General features: G+C 40.9%; 1 protein-coding gene across 2 annotated transcripts in view; it reads right to left on the reverse strand.

Annotated features, from left to right (window-relative positions):
- Positions 1–12,793, reverse strand: part of tsc22d2.S (TSC22 domain family member 2 S homeolog) — a 34,409-nt gene extending 21,616 nt beyond the window's left edge. Inside the window, exons 1-2 of one of the 2 annotated variants that reach the window (XM_041563978.1) lie at positions 10,284–12,793; positions 2,836–2,904 (exon numbers count right to left, since the gene is read on the reverse strand). In XM_041563978.1, the coding sequence (XP_041419912.1) occupies positions 2,836–2,904; positions 10,284–12,064 (1,850 nt within the window). In that variant the 5' untranslated portion in view covers positions 12,065–12,793. 2 annotated transcript variants of the gene reach the window in all.
- Between the last annotated feature and the right edge of the window lie 11,630 nt (positions 12,794–24,423).

Consider the following 24,423-nt stretch of genomic DNA (forward strand, 5'->3'; position numbering starts at 1 on the left):
GTGGAAAACACTGTGCCTGAAGCACAGTGACTTAATACATGTTTTACATTACATTTCACATTCATTCAATACAAACTGCGGTCTAGTGCCACAAATATTCACAATCACTAAAACAACTGTAGTATAATTTTCCGTGCAGGCTACCCTTTGATTTTGCAGCTTTGTGTGTACCCAGAAAGCACAAGGTATAGCATAAATCAAAGAGAAACTTGGAACTGTGGAATTTATGGTTTTATCACTATGGCAAGTATATTATGAGAGTATGCGTGTATAGCAGGCAGCATTATAAAGGTTAAAAAAAAAAAAAGTTATGCAAACAGAAACATGCAACAAAACAGAAGGCAGTGTCATCAGTAAGTCGCCGCTGAGTATTTCAGCCGCGTTACAGATATGACCAGTAGTTTCCAGTGGATACAATCTGCCCTACAGAACAGGTACGTAGATAGAAAACAACAAACCTGATAACAGTTTAACACTTAACATGCCGTAGATCCTAGAACCTATGGTGAAGCTACTCAAGTGACCTAGTACTAGTTTTAGAGTCTAAACTAGCACAGAATGCCACACAATGGGAATCAGTCCTTCAAACAAGCACGGCTAACTTTTTAGGCACTCCAAAAAACGAGAGCTTGTTTGTTGTTGTTCTGAACAGGCGGTAAATTGATGTGGACCTTTTCAAGAATGGAAATTAGTCTTACCTTCTCTGTTTGAACATTAGATTAAGTGGCTAAACCAGTCGCATATTGTTGATCCCACTTAAATTTTTTCTTTTACGATATTCCCTGCTCCCTTGACTGCTCTTATCCAGTTCCAAGATCTTCCATAGTAAAATAGCAATAGTGTATATCCAAAAATAAATAAATAAATAAATTTTAAAAAAAAGAACATTTTTTTGTACACTGTTAGAATTAAAGCCCTCATCACAGACGTTCATGTTCGAACTGTCAACTCACACATTTAATTCTGGCGAGAAGAAAGGAGTCGTAATTGAGCGAATGACATATTCCTCCAACTGATACGACAGCTTTAAAATGAAACTCATTTACATCTGAAATCTCTGGTTTTGAAAATAGTGAAACCAGGGCCGGAACTAGGGGTAGGCAGAGTAGGCATGTGCCTAGGGCGCAAAGCTGGGGGGGGGCGCCAGGCACGTACCTGCCCTGTCGCCTACCCCATTGTCCGGTCCTGTCTCTCCCCGACTGCAGTGGATATTTTTTCGTAATTGAGCTTTTGCACATGTGCGCACGTAGTTTCGAAAATGCGCACTATAGCTCAGTTTCGCGCATGCGCACCAGAGCACGCACTCAGCCGGCACCGTGGCCGGCCAGGTTGCCTAGGGCGCCTGGCTGGGTTGGCCCGGCTCTGAGTGAAACTATTGGCATAAATGTCTTTTTTTGGGGGGGGGAAGTGGTATTCAAGTCCATATTATCACCAGGCTTCACTACACAAAAGGAGGAATCCAGTAGGGTTTCAGAGAATTGTTTCTGTAGAAGATTAGCTTAACCATAATGCACCAGAACCTCTGGAAATGGATCAAAAATTATGTGACAAATTATATGACATATTAAAATTCTTTAGCAAGTCCGGAATTCTCAAGCACTTGAGTGAACTTCACGGTGTAAAATTATAATGGTAATAGCTAGACTGTAATTTTTTTTTTAAAAAAAAAAATACAGAAATTATTGGAAAGTGTGCATACATTCCAAATTAATTTGTCTGCAATTAACGTAAACCTTTTAATCCATATAGGAAATAAAAAAAAAAAAAAAGAAAAAAAAAAAAGAATATGCTATATGGTATAAATGGAGCATTTCAATGAAGAAATCCAATGGCACACAGGATTAGTGCAAGCAAGTCTGCCTTGTGTGTTTAATGCGGAGTGCAACGTTTTGGGGTCACGCCCCTTTGTCAAGCATGGAGCATTTCCACCAAAGCCGAGGTGGGGGTCACTTAAATAAGGCCACAAATGTTTTAACTGTGATATTCCTAATTTTTAGACTATAATGAATGTTTTGAACTAAGCAACAGCTTAATCTTTTTTTGTGATTTCATTACCAATTAAAATGTTTCTCCAGTGTGTATTGCTAGAAATATATATTTTTTTTTTTTTACAAAGTGGTAGTTTATTTTTTTTTAATCACTCTTCACAACTTCAGCCAACTTCTTTCTTTCATCTTGATGTCGAAAACTTTAGGTGTTGTCCTTCCTTAAACTACCTTTGATAGACTCCTATGGGATCCGTCTTGTGAATGAAAGTATGTCGGCTTCTAGTCATCAAATATTTCCTGCCAAGTTCTTTGGGAATGTAAACTTTATTCTTCAGTGGATTCCATTTCTGCTTAATTTATGCATCAGTGGCATTAAATGTTAGCATGCAGCTCAAAAAAAAATACATTTACTATCCTGTATCTTGCTTTAAACTTCCTCTAAAATATCTGGAATCCATCATTGAAGAAGGAAAATAGGAATAAGTTACCTAGGAATCTTCCACACATCCCAGCTGAATTTATGTTGAATTTCAATAAAAAAAAAACTAATATAAATAACTACAAAAGTGCCTTTCCGCCGCTTGAACAAGGAGTTAGAATATTGATATTTATTGGAAGAGAGGAACTGGATTTGAGCATTGAAGGGAGCAAGAAACTTCCTAAAAGAAGGGGGGAAATGATAGTGAATTAAAACCTTCAGATACCGGTTACAAATAACCCATGTTAAAGCAGAAAGCTGTACAGGCAGTATAATTTTCCACAGTACCATTGCCTTGTTAATGCAAGAATCAAGCTCATTGCAGGCTGTTCATGCACACACTTGAACATGGCCAATCTGTAATCATACCTATCACACAGTTTCTTTGCCCCACGGAACTTCAGATGAAATGCTTCATAGAAAGCAGATGAAGGATTCCTGTCAGACCCAAGAATCAAATGAAAACACATTTAAATCTCTGCTTACACAAACAAGAGGACATGATTAAGTAGCAATTTGAGGCACAAACACAACAGGAACAATTCAGAAGAACAGGTGACTGAATCACAAAAGCTTTGTTTGATCCTGCACAAGTCATACAAGAGGCACATTTGGAGTACCATTGTAACACTGCTGTGGTCTTTCCCCAAACATACTATTATCAAACTCATCAACAATGGGTTTTTTTTCCTTTGTAGAACCAGCTTCATGAAAATCACACAATTCTACATCTCTAGTTCCACTGAATCAAACCTCACTGTATTAAGCCAAACAGTTTCAACACTAGAATGGTTAGGGGAGAAAAAAAAAGCAAAAAAAAAAAAAAATTGTTGATCTAAACTATAAATATTGACTAAAATATTTAAGCATTTGTATATAGAATTCCTTACACCTACACAGAGATTTCAAAAACTAGGTCTTTACCTAACAAGGTGATTTTTTGTTTTTATTGATACAATTGTTGCTTTTTTATTTATTTATGTTTTTGTTAATCTGTGCTGCACAGTTTTCTCTGCCTGATAAAATGACTGATTTCGTCATTTCAGTGTATTCAATGCAAAGGTAATACACTGAGGCAGATAGTACTGGCTCCTAAACATCATCATCATTATTTATTTATTTATATAGTGCCGACAAGTTACGCAGTGCTTTACCTTAGTTTATAACAAACGGGGAATTAATGGTGAATAAACAATGCAGTTCTTGTGGTGCTGCTCTCCAATACGGGCAACAAATTGTCCGAAGATACCTCTTCATCTGTGTCAGTGTGAATTGCTGTTGGTATGACATTTGTATTGCATATGCAACAGAAAATGCAGAAGATTGCAATACAAATGTTTTGCTGCCAACTGATCCCAATGATCAGCGATCGCCAACTGATTTACAATTGATCCCAATGAAAATGTATCTTCAGATGTTTTGTTACCTGCACTGGAGGAGATTTAGTGCAGGTGACAACATGTCCCTATGCCATTCCCCAACAGGTCATTCGGAATAAACAGAGAAGAAACTGAAGAACAAATGTAAATAACTGCAATAGGTGTAAATCTACTGGTCACCCACCCCCCAACTTTACATCAACTCAAGCCAAGTTGGGCGTATGCAGAAAAGATAAATAAATACTATATGAACTGCTAAAAAAATATATATATTTTTTTGCTAACCAGAGATACATGATTCAACAGATTGAAAGGACACAATCAGTCTCTCTCTGGCTTTTAAGAACCAGTTCCAAGCTTTTAGTATGTTACAGAATGGCCAATTCTACAACAACTTTACAATTGGTCTTCATTTTCTTAAATAATTTATCAAATTATTTGCCTTCTTCTTTGTACTTTTTTCAGCTTTCAAATGGGGGACACTGACCCCATCTAAAAAGCAAATGATCTATGTATTGGATTTGCTACTGTTATTACTCAAGCTTCTATTCAGGCCCTCTTCTATTCATATTCCAGTGATATTCAAATCAATGCATGGTTGCTACAGTAATTGATAACTAGAGAGCTGCTGAATAAAAAAAAAAAAAAAAGAAAACAACCCATTGCAAATTGTCACAGAATATCACTCTCTACATCATACTAAATGTTAACTCAAAGGCGAACAGCCCCTTTAAAGCAATACATAAGATCTAGACCCTATATAAGAAAGTAAGTATTTTTCCTTTTATTCCCCACCCCAATCATTCATAGTTTAACATACAGTTTCAGCCCTTCTTAAAGGAAAACTATACCCCCCAAACAATGTAGGTCTCTATTAAAAGATACTGAGTAAAACAGCTCATGTGTAAAACCCTGCTTCATGTAAATGAACCATTATCATAATAATATACTTTTTTAGTAGTATGTGCCATTGGGTAATCATAAATAGAAAATTGCCATTTTAAAAAATAAGGGCCGCCCCCTGAGATCGTAAGATTCACTGTGTACACATACAAACCACATGTAAGGTCACATGAGCCAATTAACAGACAGAGTTCTGCCTTTTGCTTCCTCACTTCTTCCTGTTACAGTTAGTGTTGTAGTATTTCTGGTCAGGTGATCTCTGAGGCAGCACAGATAGAGTCACGAAATGGTGGTTCAAGGCAAGAGATGTAAAAGGGCAATATTTATGTAAATATATATTCCAGTTTGGTAAGATTCTTTAATATGTCATTCAATTTGATATAAACTATCTGTTGCTTAAGTATTCATTTTTGGGGTATAGTTTTCCTTTAAGCAACAAGGCTTACTGGCCATAAGTGTCCTTGATGCTTCACACAAACGTCCTACTACCTTATCATCTTCTTGTAAGTCAAAAGTGGGCATATCCTAGCAGCCCAGAGATTGGGCACATAATTCAGAGATCGTAAACTAAATTCTCAACAGGATGATCAGCCTAGGTATTTTATAGCTTGTTCTTATAAAACCAAGACACATATATAAGCACAATTGTTACACCTCAAAGCCCTAGGAATCCTTTGGTATAGAGATCAACAGCATCCCTGCAGCAGGTGTTGTGCTGCTTACAGATCAGCCCATCTCTAACAGTGGCCTATAGTTATCAACACTACCAGCTTGGGGTTCCCCAACACAAAGAAACACTGAATAAATACAGCCTGTAACATTCCCCAGAAGGGGTCTCATTGCACATTTAATTATCAGAGAAGTGGCTACATTTATAAACCCAGTCTAAAACATGTATAAACTAAAAATTTCTAAACATACTTGGCTTAGGCTGACTTAACATTATTAAAGGAACAGTAACACCTAAAATGGAGTTTAAAGTGATACGGACAATAAAAATTTTCTTTAAAAATATTAATCTACATTAAAAGTTACCTATAGGTCAGGTTGATCATTTTTCGCTGATAGTTCTGCTTTTGTAAGTAATTGTTACTTGAAGTTAGTAAACCTGACTGTCCCTTCTTGACCTGTCAGAGTTTCTAATGCTAACGGACTCCAGCTGCACAAATATGGCAGCCCCTGAGAGGAACATTAGGGGTACGAAAGTTAATGTAAAAGCAGCAGGCAAAGACTTTTATGGCACAATTACAAATAGCATTCAAAGACAATGTTATGATACATGATAAAAAAAGGTTATTTTCTGATGTCAGTATCTCTTTAAATGGAATGACAATATAATGTACTGTTGCCTAGAACTGGTAAAACTGGTGTGTTTGCTTCATAAACACAACTATAGTTTATATAAACAAGCTGTTGTGTAGCCATGGGGGCAGCCATTCAAGCACAGGATACACAGTAGAAAACAGATACGTTATGAAGAATCCCATTGAATACTACAGAGCTTATCTGTTTTCTGCCACGTATCCTGTGGCTGTTCTCCTTTTTCAGCTTTGAATGGCTACGTAGCAGCTTGTTTATATTAAAGTCGTTTTTCTGAAGCAAACACACAAGGTTTACCAATGCAGGGCAACAGTACATTATATTGTCATTCCTTTAAAACAGGGGTCCCCAACAAGAGTTTGTCAAAGACCAAACAAGCAAAGGGAGGATTACACATTAAATGATACAAACTTGCTATGATTGCTCAAGTCATTTACAAAGAGAGGGGTCATGAAACTACTATGAACATAGATTCCCTAAAAAAAAAATCTTTATAGCATGTCTTAAAAGAAAGCATAAATGGAATTTAAACTATGCTTCTATGCAGAAGATAATCCTTGAAGTGGAAATGCATCATTTCACACCTTAATTTGCACTGCACAAGCAAGCATTTAAGCAAATGAAGCCACAGGCACCTCAAGAATGAGAGGTTTACATTTAGATTTTCTTCTGTTTTACTGCTGGAGCAGACAGTCTACAATCACAGCCATTCACTAGATTCCTGGAATGCAGCCTACACAGTTCATACTGGTCAGTTATCTGTGGAAAAGCATCTGTACCTCTGTTGTGAGTTCAACACAAAGCTATATTTTACTGTAGAATGTGCCAACTGCAGAGGCATTTTAAATAAACTTGTCAAGGGTGGCTATTCTACAGTTTCATGTCTAAAGTTACTTTAAATAAGTATTTTGTTTTTGTAATGTTAGAGGAGAAATAAAGTTTAAATCACTGATGTGGGTGCCCCAGAGTTAAACTCGCTTACCTGATACCTTGGGCCAGTGCCCAAAAAACTGCACCTGCCCAGGGTATTTCTGCGGAAGAACCGTCGCCATTTTCTTTGTAATCATGAGTGAATGCCGAACTTAAAACCGAAAACCCAACCTTTTCACTCTAGTGTGCATGCCTGTGGACGGAGTAAAGAAGATACCCCAGGCCAGTGCAGATTTCTGCTAACAGGAGCACCGGTCCATGGTATCAGGTAAGCTATTAGAATCACTGGGGGGTGCCTAACATTTGGCATCCCCCAGTGATTGAGACTATTTAAAAAAAAAAATGTTTGTATAATATTTAAATGAGAACTAAAGCTGATACAAAAGATATACGGTAAAATGAAAAAGTAGGGATGCACCGAATCCACTATTTTGGATTCGGCCGAACCTCCGAATCCTTTGCAAAAGATTCGGCCGAATACCGAACAGAATCCTAATTTGTTTATGCAGATTAGGGGTGGGAAGGGGAAAACATTTTTTGCATCCTCGTTTTGTGACAAAAAGCCACGCGATTTCGCTTCCCGTCGAAATTTGCATATGCAAGTTAGGATTCAGATTCGGTTCGGCCAGCCAGAAGGATTAGGCCGAATCCGAATCCTGCTGAAAAAGGCCTAATCCCAAACCAAATCCTGGATTCGGTGCTTCCCTATGACAAAGTATAAAAACATCTGAAATGGTTTGTCATAAAAGGTAAACAGGTAGGTAAATAGCACTGAATAATAGACCTGCTGAGCTAATCCCTTATATTACAGCTGTACCTTTAGACCTTGAAAACCTCTCCATGCAGCATTGCATCAGTCAGACACCACACAACAGAGTATGACATGCTCAGGAGACTCCGTAGCCTCATTGTACTAATTTACAAATAGAGAAGGACAGCAGGACAATTGTGAAAAATAGGTAACTACTTGCTAACACTGGTCTCTGGGGCAGCAGCCAATTCAGCAGAACATCAGACAATAGGGACACAAGTAAGCTGATTGAAAGATATTCTACAGCTCTAACAAAGCCAAGCTAGAAGAGAGAATTGTTACAGGGACTTTAAAGGAGTGATGGGAAGCCGAGTTCTGTATCAAGGCAGCGTACAGTTTATAGTTACTAATTATGTAACAATGGCTACATTGGAAGTGCATTTGGCTGCTTAAAAGGAATTGTTCAGTATAAAAATAAAAACTATGTAAACAGACCGGCTGTGCAAAATAAAAAATGTTTTCAATATAGTTAGTCAAAATTGTAAAGAGTCCTACTTCCTGCTTTGCAGCTCTCTTGTTTTGCATGGATTGGATACCAGGCAGTAACCAATCAGTGACTTGAGGGAGCGACACATGGGTCATAATGGTTTGCTTTAGAATCTGAGATGCATGCTAAAGATCAATTGTAAACTCACTGAACAGTTATGTCCCATATGGGCCCCCTTCAAGTCGCTGACTAACTCAGAGTTAGAGAGCTGAAAAGCAGGAAGTTGTGTTCTGTTAAGAAATCCAGTCACTCTGGCCTTTATATATTACATTTTTGGCTGACTATATTAGAAAGCTTTTTTTTTTTTTATTTTGCACAGGCTATTTATCCAGCTTTTATTTTTACACTGAACAATTCCATTAAAGAACTGCCTTTAGAATGACAGAAGCATTAGAAGTGTTTTCACATACGCAATCTGTACGCCAAATGCAATAAAAACTTTGTATGCACATAACTGGGAAATATGTGCTTCGAGGAATTAACTCTAGGTTTTACCACCACTACAGACAACTCTACACATAAGGTTATTGAAGTAGGTAGTGCTTCACCTAACTGTCCCTCACACAGTCACTCGTTTGGGTTTATGTCCTCCACTGCAACAAGTCATCTGTAACCTATATTTTGATTAGCACAAACTACAGAAAATGTTGCTGTAAATTCCTTGAATTGTATGCTAATAATTATTGGGTCATGCAAGATATTGGGAATTAGGAAAAATAACCAATCTGATAAGTTCATAGGTCATTAAAATGGAGTCTATGGGAGCCAGCCTTTCAGTAATTCTGAGCTTTCTGGATAATGGGTTTCCAGATAATGCATCGTATACCTGTACAAGTGATTATTTGTACACTTTTACGGGTATAGGATCCATTATCCGAACAGACTTATAGATTTATGAATAATCTTGTCCTTTAAAAGGAAATATTAAGGTACATAAATTGCTTATAAACCCATAAATCTATATGCATGTTCTGTTCAATAACTGCAAATTAGTAGAAAGTTGTTACAGTTTATATGACACGATGTTCTCTTTCATACACACGCAATGTCAAGTAGCAGGTATGCCAAAATGACAGCTCTTAACTAACCTTTCAATGGGAAACAGAAATCCTACAGCAAGCATCTATACAACTATATTCGGTTATCTATAACCATAATAAATCAATGAAAAATATCAGTGATCAATAACATTTTTGTGTATCAACAGAGAGACAAGTGTAAACTATTGAAGCTATTACTACCTACTTATGTAGTTTAAAAAAGATTGATGTAGGTTAAAAATGTGTAATGGTAAATGATACACTGCTAAAATGTACTTCATGATTGTTATCTTGTTTGCCTTTAAGGAGGCATAAACTATGCAATTAGTTAAGATCACAAAAGTAATTTTTAAATGAGCCAGATAGAGAGCAGAATTACTGATCCAGTTATTGCATTTAAATGAAATGCCAAGCATTCTAAGTATGAACAGTAAGGTATTTATAAAGCATTTTTCGTTAAACATCCCTACAAAAAACAAAGTGTCAATAAATATTTTTTCCAAAAGCTACTTATAGCAAGAGATTATGTAATTTAACAAAGAGGTTAAAGCCATGCATCAGAGTAAAAGATCCTTGCGTGAGGGCCAGCAAGAGACATAACTTAGTTAAATAGTTTTATAATGAATGTGAACCCAAGAGTTTAGGTCAAAGCACAAACAATACATCACAGCTACACTAAAGAGTTCTTGTTAGTATAGATACATTTACACTTCAGATTGCCTTCTGAGTTTATTATGGTAGAACTGGAGATGTATCACTGAAAGGTTGCGAAAAAAACCCTAATGCATTCATTTTAGCATTAAAAGCCAAGTTGTGTAACTCCACTTTTTCTTTAAACACATCTCAAAATGATTTTGGTATAATTCAGATGGTTCTAAAAATCAAATGCAAGTTCCTGGAGATCTATGTATTAACAGCACTTAATCAAAAGCGAAATGTTAGCATACCTGTCGTCATCACCATCAACTGGGAAACCAAAAACGGGTAAATTGAGAGGGTTTGCTAAGGTGTCTGTGATGGAGACTTTCATAAAAGGCTTCTCAGAAAAGAGAGACATTGGTGGCTGAGGTAGAGGTTCAGACTTTCTTCGGTCGTCTATTTGGCCAACCAGTGACTGGCTCGGAGTCTGAACTTGATTGACATTGGACTGCGGCAAACTTGTGTGTACATTTGACGTCATTGCTGGAAGCCCAACTGTTGGTGTTAGGCTATTACTTCTACTGACAGTTGTATGGTTGCTCAGTGGAGACTGCACAAAATTAGAAGGAGCAATTGGCATAGTAACAAGAGTGGCAGACACACTTGGCACCGTACTTTGTATTCCAGTAACACCTGTACCGGACATAGCAGCAGGCACACTCTGTATTCCCGGAGCCATGGTATGGTGTCCCCCTGGAATGCCTGAAACAGGACTACTCCCACTCACTTGCTGATTTATGGACTTCTGCTGCACTATTCCAATAGATGGCACAGATGATTGTGCCCCACTTCCAGGGTGCTGGACATGAACTGGGTGGCTTTGGGGTGATTGGCCACTCTGTATCAAGCCTGATCCCTGGCTCACAGAGTCACCAGTTTTGGAAAGAAGACCTACTAGTTGTGTTCCACCTGCTTGCAGGTGTTGGCCTGGAAGACTTGACGGAGCCCCAGTACTTGTGGGTTTCTGAGGTGTTCCTTGGGACTGTAGAACGGTTATATGTTGGACATATTCTGTCTGACCAGCTGGCTGAGTGGACATCATGTGTCCAGACTGCACCTGGGAGTAAGGGAACGCTTGAGGCTGACTAACAGAAGCAGTAGGTTGCTGCTGCGGAGTTGCGGATATTGTCGACTGCACAGTGTGTACATTCCGAGAACTGCTGCCTGCGCCATTATTTGCACTTTGTGCAGCTGTGTGCGATTGGCTGGTCGTCTGCTGACTTGTAACAGCGCCCGGGTACATCTGTTGGGCAGTACCTTGACACACCATTCCACCTACTGCCTGCTGCCCAATTAGAAACGGTTGCTGCTGAGAGGGCTGGTTCATTTTGTCAGGCTGAAGCAACTGTGACACAGCACAACTGTCAGCTGCACATTCCGAAGTGTGAAGCACATGCACCGCAGAACCCCCTGTGGCCCCCAGTCCGCTGTCCCTGTCTGCAGAGTGATCAAACGTGCTCGTGTGCCTGATTGTATCCCCAGTCCTAGAGATTAAGTTGGAATCCGAGTCCCTGTCATAATATTCTGTACAGGTCCATCGGCCTCTCCTGTAGGGCTCCCCTGAGCCGTGGTCAAGTTTGATCACCCTGAAGCGTGAGCTGCAAGTGGCGGCGGGGGATTGAGAAGCAACTTGGGCAACACTAGAGGCGGTGGGCGTCGCAGTCGCAGTAGAAACTTGGTTCGCCAGACCTAACGCAGCTCCTTGTCCGCTTCCTCTACTCGCGGCTCCCCCGTTAGCTCCAATGAGCCCGATCCCCTCGTGCGGCAGGTTAGGGGACACGGATCCCGGCGTCTCTGCCTCGCAGACATTGCTAAGGGTCTCCTCGGACGAGCTCCTCCCCACGACATCTTCCGGTCCGTAGTCGGTAGCGCGGGAGACGTCGAAAATCTCCGAAGACACATCCTCTGTCCGCGATTCGTCCGGGTCATCCAGGCTCTCCGTCTCCTCCGTGATGCTGTTGGCCGACTGGGCCGTGATGACACTTGTGATCTGGAAGCAGCTCTTTTTCTTGGCTGGCATCTTGGACATCGTACGGGCAAAACCAATCCGCTGGCGGTGGAGGGGGTGAGGAATGAAGGTGATGCGGCCTCCAGATCCTCCTTCCTGGCGGGGGCTTCGGTAATATCCCTCTCCTCCCCTGGCGTCTCGGTTACTTTGCCCGCCGCTTAGCTGTGGAGAGTTCGGGGCCAGATCCACTTACTCTAGCGTAAAACAGACATCCTGAGCGCTCCCACGATTCCCGATCACTTCAGTAGGCCCGTGGCCGGAACCCCGTTCTCCGCGGAAAGTGCTCTAGAGGCCCGGCCCCCTTTTCGCAGGCAGCACACACTTTAGGCGAGATACAGGCCGCTGCTGTCACAGATGGCGCTGCCGGCTCCAGCTCAGTGTTGGGGAGTAAAGCCCCGCTCTCCCCCTACCTGCTCTCCTGACTGGGTGACATAACGAGCGGCAGACTGGAGCTGTGAGGAAGGCGGATATCAGAGCTTGAGGAAACTCTCCCTCTCACACACCCTCCCTACAGACACGGGACAGAGGAAGTGAAAACCCGTAGAGAGAGTGGAAAGTACAAGAGAGAAATGTCTGTTGGTGACGGCGGAGTTGCTTTCCCCTCCCCTCACGCTGTCACCTCCGCCTCCTTCCGCCTCCCTCAGCAGCTTTGTACGCTGTGAAATTCAAACCTTTCCAAGATGGCAATAGTAAAGGCACGGCGAGGAAAGGGCGGTACTGAGAGGCCACAGCACGCCCCCTCTGCCTTTACTTGTTACATGCTGCTGTGACACAAGTAGGGGCGGATAAAAGGCGATGTGTTGGGAGGGAGAAACCATAACTAGAAATGAGGGGGGAAGCGGGTAGGGAAAGCGGGTGGCACATTCCTGGGCCGAGTCTATTACCTTTGTCTTTGAGTAAATGCGCAGTCAGGGCTGATGTTAAACACTTGCGTCAGGACTCACTTGTCAATTGTCTCTAGGGAATTGGGTGACGCTTTGCTGCGAATAGTCGGCTGCTGACTGACTGCCTCACTAGAAAAGCCTGCGGGAGGGAAAGTTCGCATTTATCAGTCATCATTTATTTATATAGCGCTGACATGTGCCGCAGAGGCTTACAATCTAACGTCCCATCATATTCAATAGGAGCAATTTTTTTGATCAGGATCCCATTGAAGGGGTTGTTCACCGAGACTGATATTTTGAGACTTTGCAATTGGTTCTCATGTTTTATTATTTGTGTTTTTTTTAGTTCTTTAGCTTTTTATTCAGCAGCTCTCCAGTCTGCAATTTCAGCAATCTGGTTGCTAGGGTCCAAATTACCCTAGGAACCATGCATTGATTTGAATAAGAGACTGGGATATGAACAGGAGAGGCAGGCCCGGATTTGTGGCGAGGCCTAGGGCGGCAAAATGTGAGGCGCGGCTTGCCACCCAGCTGCATTCTGTGGAGCACCGGGGGCACGCAGCTCCCCAGTGCTCCTGCGTTTGCGAGGTGGGGGCTGTGTCGGCACTAGGATCGCGCGAAAAAGGGCCGCTAAAAAGGGGCTCGGCTTAAGGGTGCATGAAATAAAAAGTAGCAATAACAATACATTTGTAGCCTTACAGAGCATTTGTTTTAGATGGGGTCAGTGACCCCCATTTGAAAGCTGGAAAGAGTTCAGTCCACTTTTTTTTCATTACATTTATGTAGAGTAATGGATTAATGGAACTACTTGTTCCATTACTGTCTCCACACCTGTGGGTCTCCTCCAACACCATACTCAGACATACGCTCAGACTGAGGGAGATTTAGACGCCCGGAGATAAATCGTCTCTTCTTTGGGGCGACCAATCTCCCGAACTGCCTCCCGCTGGCTAGAATCTAATCGCCAACGGGATGACACTTGGAGTGCTTCGTTTTCTGAAGTTGCCCCAAAGTTTCCTCATGAGGCAACTTCAGACGACTTCGGAAAATGAAACGCACCGATTGTCATCCCGCCGGTGATTTACATTGTAGCCAGCCGGCGGGGGCAGTTAGAGGAGATTAGTCGCCCTGAAGAAGAGGAGATTTGTTGCCGGGCGACTAATCTCCACGAATCTGAGCGTGTGTCTCTGCGCTAAAAGGTTAAAGGGTTGGTTCACCTTCAGGTTAACTTTTAGTATGTTATAGAATGGCCAATTCTAAACAACTTTTCAATTGGTCTTCATTATTTATTTTTATAGTTTAAGAATCATGTGCCTTCTTCTCCTGACTCTTTATAGCTTTCAAAAGACCACCTCTAAAAACAAATGCTCTCTAAAGCTACACATACCAGGTGCAAATTCGCGAAACGGCTGCAAAAATTCGCTGGTGAAAATTCGATGGCGTCTTAAAAAAATGGATGCCGGCATCTGTTTTTTGGACGGCGGCGCATTTTAGACAAAAGAAATGGACAAATACGAGACGCCGGCGTCGTTTCACGAATTTTTTGCTGTTTCGCGAAATTCACGAATTTTTCAGCAAAACGGCTCAAATTCGTCCATCACTAGTTATTGCTACTTATAATTAATTATTTTTCTGTTCTAACCCTCCCCTATTAATATTCCGTATTCTCATTCAAATCACTTCATGGTTGCTAGGATAATTTGGACCCTAGCAACCAGATTGCTGACACTGCAGAGTGGAGAGCTGCTGTACAAAAAGCTAAATAACTCAAAAAACACAAGTAATACAAAATGACAACCAATTGCAAATTGTCTCTGAATATCACTCCCTACATCATACTTAAAGTTAACTCAAAGGTGAACAACCCCTTTAACTTTTATTATGTTATAAAATGGCCAATTCTACCCAACTGTTCAATGGGTTTTCATTGTTTCTTTTTTATAGTTTTGGGGTTATTTGCCTTCTTCTGACTTTCCAGCTTTCAAATGGAGATCATTGACCCCATCTAAAACAAATGCTCTGTAATGCTACAAATGTATTGTTACTTTTTATAACTCATCTTTCTATGCAGGCCTCTCCTATTCATATTCCAGTGTCTTATTCAAATCAATGCATAGTTGCTAGGGTAATTTGGACCGTAGTGACCAGATTGCTGAAATTGCGAATTGGAGAGCTGCGGAATAAAAAGCTAAATAACTAAAAAAAAAAAAAACTCACACATAATAAAAAATTAAGACCAATTGCACATTTTCTTAGAATATCACTTTGTACATTGAACTAAAAAGTTAACTCAAAGGTGAATAACCCTTTAAGATCTGAATTTCTGTTTTTTAAAGTGGAAATTCGACTCTTTTAGGGCAGAGAGTACACTCGACCCATTCTGACACTAAAGTGCTAAGAGTGGAGTGGGAGACGGGTGCAGTATCAGGGCTGCTGCCTCAGGCACCAGCAGCCCCACATTCAGCACTTTGCCCAGTTTGACCACTTGCTTGTGCCACAGGGGCTTGTTTACAGATGCTTGAATATAGAATTAGCACAGCTTGAAGTGCAGAGACCTTGTAGGCTAACCCCTTAAATACAACCATGTGTGCATTTGGTAACTCTGTATTCAGACTTGCAATTTAGAATGAGGCAGAAGACTCAGGCCACCACAGGGCCCTGTCAGGCAGTAAGGACACAAGGCCCATGATACTCAGCTTGCATCTTTCTGATGTTTTAATCCAACATGAGGTGTAGTAGACCTGGGAAGAAGTGCTGACTGAAGTGATGCCCTCATGTTCCCTTTTGGTTCTTCTTTCCCCAGTTGTAGTAATACAAGTTTAGGAGTTGAGAGCACCTTTCACCAATTGGAGAAACTAATAAATGGTGTGCAGGGTCAAGTAATATGTGATATATCTAGCCCTTAGAGTAAAGAATGACTTACAGAGTTGCAGCACCCAATTTAGTATTACATGATTCCCAAAAACAAATAAAACGTAACCTTTATCGGTATGTATTAAAATGATCTTGAGTTATAGAAAAGCTTAAAATCCCAATTAAGGAGGAGCACATTGTAAGCTTCATCACTGCAGAATAACCCAGATGCTTATGAGTTAATCATTATCAAAATTGAATTGATTATATGAGAAGCATCCTCACCAGGATTAACTACAGTCATCATGCACCTTGGTGCAGTAAGCACAGACCACACACGGACACACACTTTTCCCCCAGGTGCTTGTATACAGGTTAGTGCGAGCATGTTCGAGGGTTAGGGTTGTAGCTCCTGCCTATAAAAGCTAAAGTATCGGCATTTCTTCCCAACCCATATGTGTCAATGGTGCTGTGCACTGATGCCCAGTCAGCCCGAGGCCACCCATGAGTTACCCCGCATATATGTAGGTGGCCGGCCGTACGGAATAAAGACTTGTATCTCCCTGCCTAATTGAACTAAAAGAAAGGACTGGCACCTGGACTGGCGAGCTTTATTGTAGTAAGTAACCCTTTTTGTGCCTCTTGTATGAAGTGCAAAAGTTTTGCCTCACACCAAGTTTCACAATGGTAGACACGATTGAAACCTGCTAGATAAGGGACAGGTATGATATAAATAACACCCAGCACCCTTACAGCACTTTGGTTAGTGTTTGATGTTGAAAGGTACAGTTCAGTGTAAAAATAAAAACTGGATAAATAGGCTGTGCAAAATAAAAATTGTTTCTCATGTAGTTAGTTAGCCAAAAATGTAATGTATAAAGGCTACATTGACTGGATGTCTAACAGAACAGAACCCAACTTCCTGCTTTTCAGCTCTCTAACTCTGAGTTAGTCAGTGACTTGAAGGGGACATTACTGTTCAGTGAATTTTCAAATGATCCTTAGCATGCAGTTCAGATTCAAAAGCAACACTTATGACCCATGTGCCCCTCAAGTCACTGATTGGTTACTGCCTGGTAACCAATCCGTGTAAACCAAGAGAGTACTGTTCTGACATCCAGTCACTCCAGCCTTTATACATTACATTTTTGGGTAACTAACTATACTGAAAACATATTTTCTGCCGAATAAATTCACCCATCACTAATGGCAGGCTTAAGTGACTGTTTAATGTGGAGGTGTAGCCTGCCCAATCTTGCACCCTTATACAAGTTTACATCAGAAAGAATGTGAAGCTTTTCATTCATCCAGGTCATGGTATATCTAGTATAAGTAAATCTAAAATTGAACGGAACTGAAGAAGCTGCTCAGATGAGTAGTGAAAAGTCTTCAAGGATTACTCAGCAAGTCCGGTTGTTTTAGAATTACTTATACTAGATTTACATCAGTAAGTGCATTTTCCACCTGTACAGATGAGGGAACAATATTGGCAGTGGTTGTGATCTTATTTTGTCATGTGTGAGGAAGGGGCATCTAAAAAAATAATATCATAGAAACACTTCTGCCTTTATCATCATCACAGTGTCTTTTCTGCTGTGTTCAGAATAATGTTTTAATGAGCACTACACATCATGTAATACTAGCTTTGTATGTTTGAGTATATACTAGGGCAGGTTTTCATCAGCATGTTGTACATTGCACAAATGTGCTGCGCTGCAAGTATAAATCACTTTGCCTTGTGTCTATGAATCATCATGGTCATGCAACAACAGAAGCCTGAGGCAGTTTGTCTTGTTTTTTTTTTCTTTGATAGAGTGTACTTTCAGTGGCAGCTAAGAGAGTGATATTTAATAGATTTATTGTAATGGCAATTTAAGGTACAAAAAGGTATGCTAGGCTTTAGTGCAACTGTTTATTTTACAAGTCGAAGAGGTAAATTTCTATGTCATCCAGATAAAATGCAGTTTGTTCATGCATACAGATTGCTGGGTACAGGCAAAGCCCCAGTAACTACCTGATATACATGCTGTCAGGAGACATAACCAGTTGGGCTATACCATACGAATTTCTGTCTGCAGACAAACGCACGGTGAGAATCCTCTGCTCCGCTGCACTCCCTTCACCCAGAATAATTACCTCTGCTCTTTGCAGGCAGACAGATGAGATTTTGTAGCAGGGCAGTAGATATTTGGCCTGTGTATTGCCCCAGGCCAAGATCCATGTAGTGTGGCCCTAGCCTAAGGATACCCACACAGAACAGTCTTCAGTCATGTTATCCTACAGCATCAGATTTGTCCCACAATACTAACTAATAGGTCACGTTGATAGACCAGATTTTCTGTCCAGAAAGGCCAATTGGAACTAAGTAATGGTATCCAAGGGAGGTCAATTAACAGGCAGATCAATGTTTAGGCAACTGACCCAAAAAACATTAGGTTTACATGAAGACATTGGACCATTGCAATACATTGAAAATGAATAAAATATATATTTATTTTCACTGGAGGCAATCAAGTTCTTAGACACCCCCAGTGATTCTACTCTTACTTCCTACCCTGTGTCAGTGCTCTTCATTTTTTTTTAAAAAAATGCATCAGCTTGGGGTACCTTTCTTGTGAATGCTGCTTCCAGTGTCCCCTGTGTTGCCTTGAGTGAATGCTATTACTGTAGAGCAAGTTTTTAATCATTTCTGTACTGTGCACATGCCCATCAAATAAGTATGAGAATTCCTGGGACACTGGATTAAAATGGTGGCACGGCATTTACAGGGAAAGTACCCCTAGTCGGTGCATTTTTTTGCAGAATAGAAACTCCAACCCAGGATAGGAAGTAAGTAGAAGAAATTGTATCTGATTCTCTCAGTTTTCCTATCTTCATGAAATGTGTGGATGATAATAAGATGCATTATTTGCTCTTAGCTTGAGCCCACATAGACTACTGGGTCAGAAGGTGATTAAAATGTCCTCAATAAGACATATCACAGTAAAACCCATAGCAATATATTATTACTTCTAAGACATAAAAAACATGATCATATCATAAACAATTTGCAGACAAATAAAAACAAACTGTAATGCAAGAAAATGGCCATTTGTTTTTTTGCTAACTTGACCACATGTGTAAAAACTACACGTCCCTTAAATACATTTTTGTTTTTTCATAAAAACTTGATTTATAATAATTAGTTCTGCCAAATGACCCTAGAGTATTTAAGCTTACCAGCCCTATCAATGCACATCTTCGCCTAACCATAACTACAGTAGATGAAGTTACATAACTCTCCTCTTTTGTCTGCTGATACCAAAGAAATGGCGAATTTGCATTAGAACAGTATGAAAGACAGTAGCCAGATCCAGGAGGATTAAAATAGAGAATAGACCATATGCAGTGCTTTGTGATGCAATTTGTTAATATGTAAACTTGTTGGAGTTGCATGGCCTGTATATAAGAAAACCAGTGCACACAGTAAAAAAACTCCCATGCCTGTGTGCTGGTTCAGAAAACCAAATATATAGTCCAACTCAAAGAACTGCACCACCCAGGGCTTTAAATGTTCGAATAAACTCAAAATGTTATTACCAATGTCTCGGTTCTGCTTCTTGAAGACGGCTCAAGAAGCAGAGCAGAAACGTTGATAATAAAATTTTGAGTTTATTCGAACATTTGAAGCCCTGGGTGGTGTGGTTCTTTGAGTTGGACTATATATATATTTACAAAAGCCATGACAATCCTGTAATTTTATAAACGATGCTTAGTGATGTCATTAGTTATAATCAGTGCTTAATGATGCAATTTCCGTCACATAACTTAATTACTGAAACTGTATATTGCAATAAATAATGTATCCCCCTGTTGTAAAATATGAGGATATTAGAAGCCACCTGGAAGTTTCATGATCTGTATAAAAGCACTCAGTCTTTGTTCTTGTGCCTGATGGTCATGGAACTCCATGTTCCATGACCATGGATGATATCCTTATATTTTACAATAGAGGCTATATTATTTATTATATACATACATATTTACATATATTTTGAACATCTATACAACACACAATTTCCTTTTAATTGCACTGGTGCATTGTAAAAACGTGATTTAAAGAAGAAAGAGATGACCAGCAACCAAGGTTTTTGTGTAGGGATGCACCGAATCCACTTTTATGGATTCGGCGGAACCCCGGAATCATTCGCGAAAGATTCTGCCGAATACCGAACCAAATCCTAATTTGCATGTGCAAATTAGGGATGGGAAGGGGAAAACATTTTTTACTTCCTTGTTTTGTGACAAAAAGTCATGTGATTTCCCCCCACCCCTAATTTGCATATGCAAATTTGGTTTGGCCGGGCTGAAGGATTCGGCCGAATCCGAATCCTGCTAAAAAAGGCTGAATACTGGATTTGGTGCATCCCTATTCTTGTGCATCAACATTTCTGTATTAACTGAATATATGTGTACAACCAACGTTTTGGTCCCCGTTTGGGACCTTATTCAAGACCTTGTGCCTTAGATATAGGAGAACATCATACTATAATTTTAGCCCTTTATAGTGCAGCTTTAGTGGCCTAGATAGATACTTTAGACATTTGGGGATATCTGTTAAGGATATGCTGCACACATATGTGGACAATCTATTATTAAATCAAAATGAGTTTATGCTTGTTTTAGATTTGCTGTGTGCTGCAAAGAACTAAACCTATTTTAGTAACCAAAAGGCTTCATTTTCAGAACCTGTAATCTATTTTAATCGGTAGGTTTGTGTAATTTTAGAAAACCTTAACAATATGGATTTTATTGGGAATGGCGATTTATATAAAGTCCTCCTTTTTCTGTAACAGTTCTGTCAAATGCTTATAAAATAACACCAAGGAGCCCAATTACTAACAATTGAATTTATATTTTTTTTTCACGAATCTTAATAATTTGTGGTTTTTCTGTATTTCCTAAAACCTAAAATATTTGAGATTTATTGTATAAAAATCTCAAAAACCTCTAATGCCAAACATTGCCAAGTAAAAGTTGTCAAGGTCCTATAGAAGTCAGTGGGAGCTGCGCTGATCTTATTGAACCAGGTTTAATAAAATCGGACTTCTAGAGGTTTTCAGATTGTTTTTTTTTTTGCTAGGAATTGTCTGAAAACCTCAAATTCTTAGAGGTTTTAGAGGTATATCCAATATAAGTAATTAAAAAAAAATATATTTTTTTAGTACATTGGTCAGATGCATAAATATATTAGAGAATGTGAGGTTTTTTTTAGGTAAAATTTTTATTGTTTTTTTTGATATTAAAGATTTTTATTGTTTTAACATTTCCTTTGATAGACATAAACTTGAATGTAGCATCATATGCAAACTGCGTCATATTCACTATACGTGTGAATAAAACATTGATGTCCATCAAAGGAGAAAATAGAAAGAATACAGAAAAAGGGGGGGTAGTAGGAAGGGAAGGGGGGAAGGTAGAAGTGGTAGATAGAGAAACTGGGTGGGTATAGTGCTACCTAGATAGGTAGAGGATAGAGGGGGAAGATAGACAGTATAGATAGTTTCGATAGTTTCCCTCTCCTCTCTATTGTTTGTGCAGGACCGGTGGACCCTCCATATCGTGTTTTGCGGGCTTTTGGCTTTGTGTTGGACTACTGCTCAGGTAAGTGCAGTGGCGGAACTACCGGGGGAGCAAGGGGAGCAGGGGGTGCGAGCGGGTCAGGGCCCGCACCCCCTCAGGGCCCCCCGGCAGCGCCGCACTCCACTGAAATCACCCCTGCAGCGCGCCGTATGGAGGGGGTGGGGCCCGGCTGCGCGTCACGCACCAGGGCCCGCCACCCTCTAGGAACGCTGCTGGGTAAGTGGTAACTTTTTTTCCATTTTTCCCATAAATACTTAGGGGCAGATTTACATAGGGTCAAATATCGAGGGTTAATTAACCCTCGATATTCTACTGCCGAATGTAAATCCTTCGACTTTGAATATCGACGTAGAAGGATTTACCACAAATAGTTCGATCGAACGAAAAATCGTTTGATCGAACGATTAAATCCATCATCGAATCGATCGAACGATTTTTCTTCAACCTAAAAATTGTTAGAAAGCCTATGGGGACCTTCCCCATAGGCTAACATAGTGCCTCGGTAGGTTTTAGGTGGCGAAGTAGGGGGTCGAAGTTTTTTTTAAAGAGACAGTACTTCGACTATCGAATGGTCGAATAGTCGAAAGATTTTTAGTTTGAATCGTTCGATTCAAAGTAGTGGTCGAAGTAGCCAATTCGATGGTCGAAGTAGCCAAAAAAAATCATTCGAAATTCGAAGTTTTTTTTCTTCTATTCCTTCACTCGAGCTAAGTAAATGGGCCCATTAGAGTGTTCGCAGTTTCTGCTCAGTTGTTGTGAGCCTATCGATATTTGTTCGTACATAAGGTTGGAATCAATTAATGAGATTAGCTCCTGTTTTTTAGGAACTTGGGTTGATTTCCAGTATCGTGGAGTCAGGCGTCTAGCTGCAGTAAGAATGTGAAATATGAGGTGTTGCATTGTTTTTAGATAGTCCTCCAGGCCGTGATTCAATAGTGCTAGAGGCAGAGTTAGCTTTATTGGGAGATGGGTGGTTTGGTTCAAGATATTTTCAGTGTGCCTCCACAGTTTTTTGATTTTCGGGCAGTGCCACCATATGTGACATAAGTCACCAACGAGATTACAGTCTCTCCAGCACAGTGCAGATACACTTGGGTAATATTTATGTAGGATATTGGGTGTTTTGTACCACCTGTAGAAAAGTTTTCTAGCATTCTCAATATGGTTAGTGCATTTTGAGTGCTTGTAAGTGTAACGGTTGGCACCCAAAACCCGAACAAATGCCAAGCACCCTGGTCTTGGCTCGCGCTTCATCTGTAGTGTGACCGCCTTTGCCCTCGGGTGGAGCCCTCAACTACTTGGATGCCACCAGGACTTAAACGAGAGGCGCTAGGCTATAGGTTCTGGATAGGCAGAGGGGCACGACTGTAAAGCAAAGTCTTTGGGCAGAAGGTCGTAGTACAAGGCGTTAGGCAATAGAGTAGTCAGATTAGGCCGGGTGGAAGCAGGCAGAGAATTAACGTAATCAGGCAGGCAAGGGTCAAACCAGGAAGTCAATCAGAGGGTTAAGCAGAAGAGGTAGTCGGTATTCAGGCAAGGGTCAGGATCCAGAGGTCAGAATAGTCAAAAGCCAGGCAGGGGTCACAACAGGAATCAAACAGGTTCAAAACAGGAATAGCAAAAGCTCAGGAAGCACCAGGAACAAACTCCTATCACGGGCAATGAGAAACAGTAGGAATGTCCCTTTTATACTTTTAAATTTCGCGCCATTGCGTGCTGACGTCATCAAGCCAGCGCGCATGCGCCTACAAAAACCGGAAGTGTGCGCCTATCGCACACTAAGAGGGAGCCGGCACAAGAGAAGAGGAGCGGTGTGGCGGGCGTCCCCGCCGCACCACTAGACCACCAGGGTTAGTTTTTTCCATTACAGTAAGTCAAATTTGACAATTTTGTCCACTGATGTAGGTCCAGGTCGACGTTTAGTTCTTGTTTCCATTTCAGTATATGAGCAGGTTTCTCGGTAGTGTCTTCATCCATTAAGAGTCTGTATATTGTTGATATCCCTTTTGTGCTGTGCGGGTTTCGTGAAGCCAATATCTCAAATCTGGTGGCTTGTAGGGGTTGTCTGTTCCATGTGTTTCCCATATTTATAGAAGTCCTGTTTTGGTAGATCATATTCCCGCATTAGTTGGTCGAAAGGTTTCAGGAGGAAGTTCTCATAAAGTCGGCCTATAGTCGTTAGGTGATTGTTGCGCCATTTCGATAGATTAAGATGGGAAATAGTCACTTCTAGTACCTCCAAGTTCGTGTTTTGTGCTGGAAATTCTAATAGCCGTTTCTTTGTAGTAATTTTAGTCCATCGGTTAACTGCTGTTACCGTCGTGTTGAGTCATGGCTAAAGGTGGCCATACACGGATAGATCCGCTCGTTTGGCGATGTCGCCAAACGAGCGGATCTCCCTCCGATATGCCCACCTTGAGGTGGGCAATATTGGGCTGATCCGATCGTGGGCCCTAGGGCCCAACGATCGGATCCTTCACGAACAGATGCGGCCGCGATCCGACGGGATTTTTAACCCCATCCGATCGAGATCTGGCCGACTTTCGGCCAGATCTCGATCGGGGAAGCCCGTCGGGGGCCCCCATACACGGACCAATAAGCTGCCGACTCGGTCTGTCGGCAGCTTTTATCGGCCCGTGTATGGCCACCTTAAGCCGGGCTGGAGACCGCGCCCACATTAAACCTCTGAGATGGATCTGTTGAACAGAGTCTTGTTCCAATTGAAGCCAATTCAATGTTGCATGCGGTAGGTTCCAGGCTCTCATTTGGTCTATGATCGTGGCTTGATAATACGATTCCAAGCTGGGAACATTTGAGAGATTGTGAGTTTAGTTGTAGTTTAAAAAATCTCTAAACCCACTGAAATTCAGCCCTTAGTAAACATGCCATGTCTGTGAGGATTCCTCAGCAGAGGCAATTAGTATGGCTGTTTTCCTACATAAGTGCAAATATGAGGAAAAACTGTACAGGTATGGGACCTGTTATCCAGAATGCTTGGGATCTGGGGCTTTCTGGATAATC

The sequence above is a fragment of the Xenopus laevis genome, chromosome 5S (genome assembly GCF_017654675.1).
Source record: "Xenopus laevis strain J_2021 chromosome 5S, Xenopus_laevis_v10.1, whole genome shotgun sequence".
Lineage (NCBI taxonomy): Eukaryota > Metazoa > Chordata > Amphibia > Anura > Pipidae > Xenopus > Xenopus laevis.